Source organism: Trichosurus vulpecula, chromosome 2 (genome assembly GCF_011100635.1).
Source record: "Trichosurus vulpecula isolate mTriVul1 chromosome 2, mTriVul1.pri, whole genome shotgun sequence".
NCBI classification, from domain to species: domain Eukaryota; kingdom Metazoa; phylum Chordata; class Mammalia; order Diprotodontia; family Phalangeridae; genus Trichosurus; species Trichosurus vulpecula.
Genome location: NC_050574.1, coordinates 249,138,281 through 249,147,877, shown reverse-complemented (window position 1 = coordinate 249,147,877; position 9,597 = coordinate 249,138,281). Strand labels below are relative to the sequence as shown.

The 9,597-nt window shown below is 36.5% G+C and overlaps 1 protein-coding gene across 1 annotated transcript in view; it reads right to left on the bottom strand.

The window, feature by feature from the left end:
• Nucleotides 1-269: 269 nt before the first annotated feature.
• The window catches only part of ANKAR (ankyrin and armadillo repeat containing), a 95,902-nt gene continuing 86,574 nt past the window's right edge, over nucleotides 270-9,597 (bottom strand). The window contains exons 17-22 of the mRNA XM_036742439.1: nucleotides 8,686-8,844; nucleotides 7,788-7,905; nucleotides 6,974-7,083; nucleotides 5,792-5,988; nucleotides 3,537-3,583; nucleotides 270-1,187 (exon numbers count right to left, since the gene is read on the bottom strand). Coding sequence (XP_036598334.1) covers nucleotides 922-1,187; nucleotides 3,537-3,583; nucleotides 5,792-5,988; nucleotides 6,974-7,083; nucleotides 7,788-7,905; nucleotides 8,686-8,844 — 897 coding nt within the window. The 3' untranslated portion in view covers nucleotides 270-921. The remainder of the gene's footprint in view (nucleotides 1,188-3,536; nucleotides 3,584-5,791; nucleotides 5,989-6,973; nucleotides 7,084-7,787; nucleotides 7,906-8,685; nucleotides 8,845-9,597) is intronic.

Genomic DNA, 9,597 nt, shown 5'->3' with positions numbered 1-9,597 from the left:
GACTTGCTACAGTATATATATATGTATATAAGCACCTAGGTAGCATAGTGAATTGAGTTCCAGACTTAGAGTCAGGAAATCCTGTGTTCAGATTCTACCTCAGATACATATTAACTGTGTGACCTTGAGCAAGTCATTTAACCTCTCTCTGCTTCAGTTTCCTTAATTGTAAAATGAGGATAATAGTAGTACCTACCTTCCAGGGTTGTTATGAGGATTAGATAACATTTGTATAATTCTTTGCAAACTTTCATGCTTTATTTAAATGCTGTTATTTTATGACATTTAAAAGCAACTTTATTCATATTTTGGATGGCTACATTACATAATTTCATGTGATATATTATTGCATATCCTATGACAAACTAAAAAAATAGCAACAGTAGACAAGGTAAAACTCTGACAGGGCTATAAAAAACTAGTATTCTAAGCTCTCAAACCCATGAGGACCAATGATTGGATAAAGAGATATCATTTTATATTACTATAGTACATATATACAACACATGTGCTTGGAAGGCACTTTTCTCTAATCACTGCTTTGGGTCTATTGAAAACCACACCCTGCATACTCCCTTTGTCTCCCATACAGCACAGTCATTCAGGGTCATCAGCTGATCAGGATTCTTTCTTGTCTCCTGCCTTTATTTGAAGGCTGAGGGGTATTTGGGGAGTTATAACCTAAGAGGATCAATCTGCTCCAGCCAATCCTCTTTATCCTCACATACTTGTTTTGAAATGCTGCTTATGACATAAATATTCATTTGTTGCCATTGTGTCCATTATGAAATTTTATTAGGTTTGAGCACAGTTATTCTAATTTACTTCTGAAAGTTTTATTCACTGAAGCATATTTTTCAGTATCGGTATTTGGAAATTCCTCTTTTAAAATGTTACCAGGCTCTCTAGCTAAGAATGTTTTTATATTGAAGTGGTTTGAGCATTTTCCTGAGCATCAGTGGAGGCTTTCTTCTGTTTAGTTTCCTTTAGTAGACTCAAATTCACTATTCTTGGCCTTGAGACTTCTATAATATCTGATGAAGCTGAAGTTGAAAAAGAAAAAATTCTACGAGAAGTAGTGAACCTTGTTGCTTTGAGTCTTCCCATTAAGTTGCCTGTACGAGGTATTATAAGCAAAGAGTCTTTAGGCTGAATTTTAGCTTTTGCTTTTCTTCTGTGTTCTTTACCTAGAAATTAGAGAACCAGGATTGCAACTGTTATTCTCAGATTTTCGTCACATTAATGAATCATTTTCCTAAAGTGGAGTAAACATGAAATTAATTTGATTTTCCCATTTCAAAATTCAATTCATGTTCTTGACTATTATACTTCGTAGGCACAAAAATATGCCTTCCACCTCCTATCTGGGAGGTTGTCTCAGCCCAGAACTAGGCCAAGTAGCTCTCTCAAATATTGTCAGATTGCTACCCTGTAAACTTCTGGTCAACCTGATGGGGTGCTTGTGCTTGAACCCTAATTCTAACAGCCTCTGCTTGGGTGCCTGTGTCAGAATCCCAATTCCAAAACACATCCAGTTCTCAAAACATATTCTGTCCCAGGCTCTCTAGCTAAAGGGTAGCATGCCCCCAACTTATCTCTGCTTCTTCCTTAGTAAGCAGCTATGCCTAATTATAGATTGATTTCCAGATACTGATAATTGACTGTACACTGAGTCATAACCATATTTACTATTTACTGACCTTTCTAACATGTATCTCAGACATAGTATTTTGTCTAACAAGACACTAGATGAGAAAATATATAGCGATTCCCCTTTAGCCCCGACCAATGGTGAACTCAGTGATGTTTCACAGTAAAAACCACACCCCTAGCAACCCCCCTGTGGGCTGTTTCCTAGAGAACTCTGGGTAATAAGCCTGCTCAGTAGATACTAAATGTGCATGTTCCTTTAAGAACCAACCACTCCTTAACCACTCCCTAATCCCACCCCAAAACACCTAACTCATGTGTTTCTCCCCTTTAATCCTCTAAAAGCTTCTATAAAAATTCCCCCCACACCTCTTTATGGTTGCAGGTTCCCTAAGAACTCTTGCCCACTGTAAAGTGTAATAAATCTTTGCTTCCTTGACTTAAAGAATGCTTGGGTCTGCAAATTCAATCCAGGCAGCCTCACCCAGGGAACTTTGGTTTGGGAATCCCTGAATCCCTGGGTTTTTCCCCCTCAACAAACCACTACTAAATACATTGTACCTAGCTCTCTGATAGACAAGATCTTTTACCCTCTTTCCAGGGAACTCAAAGTTAAGTCAGCCGGCATTGCAATCCTACTTGATCTGAAAAGAGTTGATAAGAACACCATTCTCTTACCTATATCTTCTTGTAAATACTTTTCTAATTGTAAAGTTTGGAGATTTCTGTGGTTACCAATCCTATCTTATAACTGGTTTCACCCTTTATTTCTGATATGAGGCTTAAGTCCTAAGTAAAGGTGTTTTTTAGTCTCTTCCCTAGCACTAAGGACACATAGGGACAAGCAATAAATTCTGCAAGTAAGCAATATATTACCTTATGTAAAAGGAGACTAATATGTATATATTAGGATATAGTGAGTAGAATCATACAAGTTTCATAGTACAAAGGAAAGTTTACTGTTCTTCCAGTTTGAAAGTTAAATAGGAATGAGGCATTAAGCATGCCTCTTCAGGATTAGACTACTCAACTCTAACCACAAAAGGATCTGTTGGCTACTTACTATTTGTATAACATTACTAAAATTTAATGAATATACTAAAAAGTAAGAAAAAACAGCAGACTTCAGTACAGGTTAGAGAAAATGATAGCAAGTACATGATAATATAATCTAAATACACAAAATGTGATAATATAGTAATGAGTCTGATTTTTGCCAGTGACTTGTAAGTTCTCTCATTACTTTACTAATACTTCTCTTACAAGTCCAGAGTGAGCACGAAGTATAAGTGAAATTGCTGTGGAATAAAATCATTGACTAAATCAAGATGAATGAGAGGTTTGTTGGTGGTTGTGAGTCTTGTGTGGGAGAGGGGAGGTGACAAGGCTGCATTTTAGGCAGAAGGAGTACATTTGAAACTTTTAGATGGGGTAGAGAATTTTTGGAAAGGAGCTTCGGCATGATCTGGTCCAACTTTTCTAAATAAAAAACTAAATCTCAGAGAGATTAAGTAGTTTGCCCAAGTCCACATAGCTAGTTAGTGGCAGACTCAGGACTAGTGCCAAGGTTGATTCAGTGGTATTATGCTACCTCTTATGAAATAGAAGATAATCACATTGATTCTCCCCACTACCACCTCACCCCTGGAAAAAAAAAATCATTTAGTGTTCTAACATCACATGAATCTTCCCCAGTCAAAATCTTCAATAGATTAGTGGTACCTAAGGGACAAATCATACTTTTATACCAAGGACATATTTGACTGAAGTGGAGAATACACAAGGGCAAAGAGTTAGTTATGGTTTTTAATACCTTCATGTCCACAAAGAGAACAATTAATCCAGTTTTAACTAGCCAAAAATTTCATCAGAAGAAAAAACATTACCTTTTTTAAAGACAGGAATTATGGATGGGCCTCCATTTATCTCTAGACTGAAAAGGAAATAAAAAACAGTTAGAATATATTTATTACGTGCTTATTTTGTGTTGAACACTGAGAATACAAATACAGGGACGGTTGCTGCCCTCAAAAAATTTATATTCTAATGGAGGAAATCAGTATATATATATATATGGGAGGGACAGGGACAAAAATGTCTGGGAAGCTGCAGGGATGGTGAGTTGATCCGTAGAACTATCATAAATACTTATACTTTAAAGTTTATTTGTTTTTTTAAGATCACTTATATTCCACATTTGGTCACTAAAGCTTTAAGTCACCCTTCCAGATTTAGCTTGCTTTTGACGCTACTGAGTTGTACAGTTATATCTACACATGTTAACATCACTGATGAATTATAACTAAGTTCCACCACAACATAGCACCTCTCTTTTGCCCAGTGATAGTGACTAATCCCTAGAGATACCGTATTTCCCCACGTATAAGATACTCCTATGTATAAGACGCACCCTTAATTTTGGGGCCTGAAATTTTAAAAAAAAATGTATTACATAAAATTATGGCACTCAAGTTTTATTAATCATAAAATTCATACAACTCCTCATCACTGTCAAAACTCCCATCCGTTAGCTTGTCCTCATCTGTGTTTGATGACGAATCACTATCTTCATTTGTTGCCTCATCCTCAGTTTCATCTATAGCATTTGAAATGCCACACTTCTTAAATGACTTGACAATGATCTCAATCTTGATATTATCCCAGGATCTTTTCACCCAGGTACAAACTTCTCCTATAGTTGGTTTCTTCACTCTTGCCTCTCATGGTCGTCTTTTGCCGTGGCATTTTCAGTAGGGTTTCTCCAGTCTCAGGTTGTTTTCTCAGTTGGAGGAGGACCAAGCTTACGTTCAGCTTCACAATTTCCATTCACTTTTGCAAACTGGATCACTTTTAACTTGAATTCAGCACTGTACGAAAATCTTTTCTGAGCAGAATGTTGCAAAACGTAACCTAATATACCAGTAACAAATGCGAAACAATGAGCGCAAAGACAACAAGTGTGAAAAAGCAGGAAAGGCAAGTAAAAAAACCTACAACAATGAGCGCAAAAACAAGCGCAAAAAAGTGGGAAATGCAAGTAAAAAAATTTACAACCACTGTATAAGATGCACCTAGTTTTTAGACCCCAAATTTTTCGGAAAAGGGTGTGTCTTATACGTGGGGAAACACGGTATTAAGTCTGTTTTCCTGCTGGTTGAGATGGAGGAATAATGTGCCTGTGGGCCTTTTAAAATGAAGTCCAGTTAGGAAAGTGTTACTGAATAGTGCCAAGGCAACCTGATAAGTCACTAGGAGGTCCCTCACCTCCATACTTCCTGCCCTGTCTAACCCCAAATGGGCCTGTGCTATTTACATTTCCAGAGAAACTAAAACTGGAGAGAATAGGTTTTTTTAATCTTTGTTGCTGCTTGGTCTTAGGTTAAGGCAAACAGTGCCTCAGGGCTTTAGCACGGTGCCTGGCACGTAGTAGGCTCTTAATAAATGGCTGTTGGTTAGTTGATTGATCATGAGGTGGAGGAGGAAATTATGAACTTGTGGAGATATGAAAAGATTGTAGGAGAACTTGAGAGCCTACTTCCACCCCCTTAACATGAAGACCTACTATATGTAGGGGCATATGTAGAGCAACTCACCCATGCCCCACACACCAGGTGAGTAACTTCCAGGATTTTTAGGGGAAGGGAAGGAATAAGTGGGGGGGAGGGGTATTTGGTATTACTGTTTTAAAGCTAAAATTTAAGGTTTCTGTGAAAACCTAATTTAAGCTTTTATAATCCGACTTTTAGCTACCCAGAAATGAATGTCATTGGTAATATTCCTATGGAACTCATGACTTAAACGCTATTTGTTGCATAATAGTCTTTCATAGAACCAATTAGTGGAGTTTGGTGGCATATGCAACTAGCAATAATAACCTTATACGGTGAATTGTGCTTATCTAGCATTTCTTCATCCAAAAATCTCTATTGAATACATGCATCACTAGTTCACTGAAAATTAATATTTATAATGATAGGCCCCCAAAGATAGGCTTTCAGATTCACCACCTGCCATTGTGTCTGTCAGAAATATTTCTGAATATCTGATTTTCATTGGATATGGATGCTATGTAAATCTAACTCTAAAAAGACGCCACCTAAATATAACTTCATTACCATAATTTCAGATAAATGCATGGTACCTTATAGAAGGCAGCCCAACTTTTTTTTGCATTTGAAATTCCTTTACAAAATCCGGGCTAATACTTGCATCTTTGCTGATGTTATTCATTAAACGAATGAACTGATTAGGCTTATTCCTGCATTCCTTTAACAGGTGTCGGTAAGCATTTGCATTGTAAGTTAAGTAGCCAAGAGCACAGGCACAAGATATACGAACCTAAATGAAACAGAAACATTTCTTTTTTGGTTGCTGATTTCCTTTTTTTTTTTTTTTAATTTCAAATTTTCTGTGTCTCTCATCAAATATTTAATAGGAATTAACCCAATAGATTTTTTTAATATGTGTCTTCGTACAACAGAATCACAAAAAGAATGATGTCTGCAAGCACCATTGCAGTGTGTAGAGAGGGCAATATATTTCACACATTACGGTGGTGCTTACAGTATTTCCCAAAGGTCAGCAGAAGAATACAGGGATAGATAGGTTAGGAAGTCATGGAAGAAGATCCAGTAATTGTATGTAAAAATCAGCCACACTGAGTATGAAGCAGAGCTTAGCATATATATGTTTCAGGACCTTGCACAGGAGTTCATTCCAGGCTGGTATAATAACCACTATTTCTAACAGAATCTCTATTGCTCTTACTCACAAGAGGGTTGTGGAGGAGCATTTAGCACAAAACCAGTATCCTAGCTGGCATACCACCCCTTCCATGTACTCCAGTAGCCATCTTCTGGTTCTGTTAGTTTATGGTACTTATTTGGGCTTATGGTCATCCAACCCAAATAAATCATTTTACTTATGCCTTATGCATGACTGCTAAAAATGACTGAATTTATTAGAATTTTTTTGTCCTTTTTACCAAAGGTGGTAAGAAGGAAAAATAAAATCTAAAAAAAAAATTAAAGAATAACCAATTTCTTCCTAATCAGTTCTATTAATTCTAGAGTTGTGCTTTGATTTAAAAATTAAGTTGATGGCTGCTAACTTCTAGGTGAATATATAAATGATCATGGGTGGTAGGAATAAAAGATGAGAAATAAATAGTGCTAAAAAAAATCCTCCCATCTTTAAGTTGTTACCATGAATCAAAGTTTATGATTTATGAACCAAAATTATGAAGCTACTAACAGGGAAATGAGAAAAGGAAAAATTACACCTTTCTTATATTACTTAGGCAGGGTGAAGTTTTCTATTTTACCTCTTCTTTTTCTGAATACAAGTGGTAGCAGAGCCTTTGAATTGTCCTTAGTGTGGTAAAGGCTTCTGTAATACCAGCTCTGGTATGAGTCAAGCTAGCTATCAAATTTCCTATAAATCAATAGACAAAATTGTTACACAAAAGGATATGTAAAAGTATTATTTTTTACATAAAACAAAATCAAATGTAAATTTTAATAAAGCAGTGTAAATGAAATCCTTTGAAAGATCAGAGTAGGGAGAATTTACTTTCAGCTAGAAAGTATTGAAGAAAGCTTTGTGGCCGTGGAATAAACTATTAAATGTGACCAGATGACTCATACATGTGTATTGTTGAAAATGGGTCTTGGTGCAAATCTGGCCACCCCAACTGGAAAAAACACAAAGTTCTTGTTCTCCTAATGGTAGAGAGTACTGTCATCTTGTTTAAGGGAAAAAACATATGAATCTGTATCCTAGGAAAAGAATTGAAACAAAGTAAGAATGGTTATATTTATTGCTTGTGTTTTTCCAGAATTCTCCTAGTACTGGAAGTCTCTGCAAGGCATCCCCCCACAGGTCAGTCAATCATAAAATATTTATTAAGCACCTACTCTGTGCTAGGTGCTATGGTAAACTCTGGGGGTACAAAGAAAAGAAAGGATAGTCCCAGCTCTCAAGGAGCTCACAGTCCAATGGAGGAGACAGGTTCACAGGAACTTAAGCCCCAAACCATTGTTCAGAGAATTGATCATTATCACTTGAGTTATTAACACCTATTACTGTAAAATAATTAGCAAAAATAGTTTTACATAGTACTTTTATTAATTTCTTACCTGTTAAGACCAGAGTAGCTGTCTTAGATGAATACAGAAGATCAACTAAAATAGTAATGCCTCTTGCAGACAAAGTAATATGATCCACATCTACAATGACTTTGGCTAACACAATTATCTGAAAATAAAGCAAGACGTCAGATTTGTTCTCTGGAGTAGGAACCACAGGAAACATTTGGAACTAAAATGTTTCTTCTTTTAGACTTTATCTTCTCCTACCAGGTAGGAGAGTGCAAGGAAAAAAATTGGAGGTTGCAGTAACTAGATCCTCTGTTCATCTTGGGGTCAAGGCTACCTCTGCAAGATTAAATCTATTCCTTCTCACAATGCGTGCAATCTTGAAAATTATGTGGAACTTGGAGAGGAAGTAGAAACAGTTGTTGTGGCCACAGTTATTTCCCATAGGGCATGGAATAAAAGATAATGAGAAGAGTTTAGGGATAGATAGGTTAGCAAGTCATAGAAGAGCAGGGCTATCTGGCTAATGATCAGACTAATTTGACATGACCCCAGTGAAACTGGAGATAAATGTTACACATGTAAATAGACAGTAACACCAGTGCTTAGCACCCATGCACTGTGTGCTTTGCATGAAGTTATATTGTGTTCAGTGATATATATAATAACTGATGCATGTTCTTTTATCTTTTATTCCTCTTAGAATTTTTATTGGTTTTGTATTAATATCCTGCATGTGTTGTATAATTTTTTAACTATGCTTAATTTGCTGCTAGCAAATTAATCCATCTATTTGGGACATGGGATTTTAGGGGGAAACAAAGATTAATGGACAAGGCAAATACAAATTTAACACATCAAAATTTGGGGGAAGGTTTTTCAAATTATTTGCAATATTGTGCTAAATTTAGGATTTAGGAACTATAATCTACTTCTATACCTGAAATGCTGCCATGGCCCTTTCAGTCTCAATATCCGATTTTAGAAAAGGTTCAAAAATAGATATTGTAATTGCCCCACTTTCCAGTATTAGGTACTGTTGATAGCGATTATTGAATGCAAAAAGTGCTATTGCATAGCCTGCTCTTAAGCAGATATCCTAGAAACAAGAAAAACATATTTTAGGTCATTTTTATCATATCCACAAATTAGTGAATTAGTAAAATATGCAACATTTAATTCATAAACTAGACTAAGGGATAGAGATTGGATTTAGGATTTCACTGATATATGGAAGTTCTGTATGAAGAAATTCCTTCTACCAATACAGGTCGTCATCTTCTCTGCAACTTACAGCCTTATAGAGTTTCCTAGAGCACTGAGAGGCTATGACTTGCCCAGGGTTATCTAACCAGTGTCTATCAAGTGTGGGACTTGAACCCAGGTCTTCTCCTGGCTCTCAGAACAACTCTCTATCCATTACAGTGTGTTGCAAAGTTAGACAGGTTGCAATCTACATTGGTGCGGGGAATTCCCACACCAGAATCCTTTTATGTTATTGAAACCCAGTTGGTATAGAAAGAGTACAAAAGATAGGCCTTAACGAAAGCAGAAAACCAAACTTGGCAGAGATATCACAGTTCTCTTCCAACACCTTTTCCGTCTGTGACCAAGAATCCCCTCTATGACATACCTTACAAGTGGATATCCAGCCATTGCTTAAAGACTTCCAGGGAGGGGCAACCCAACACCTTTGGAGTCACCCCTTTTTACTTTGGACTTTGTCTAATTCTTAGTATTTAATACAGTGCCGTGGTAGGTGCTTAACATTTGATTTATTGATACTCTAATATTCTTCAACTTGATGGCCCTAATCATCTTCAGTTTCTTCAACCAGTCATCATATGGCATG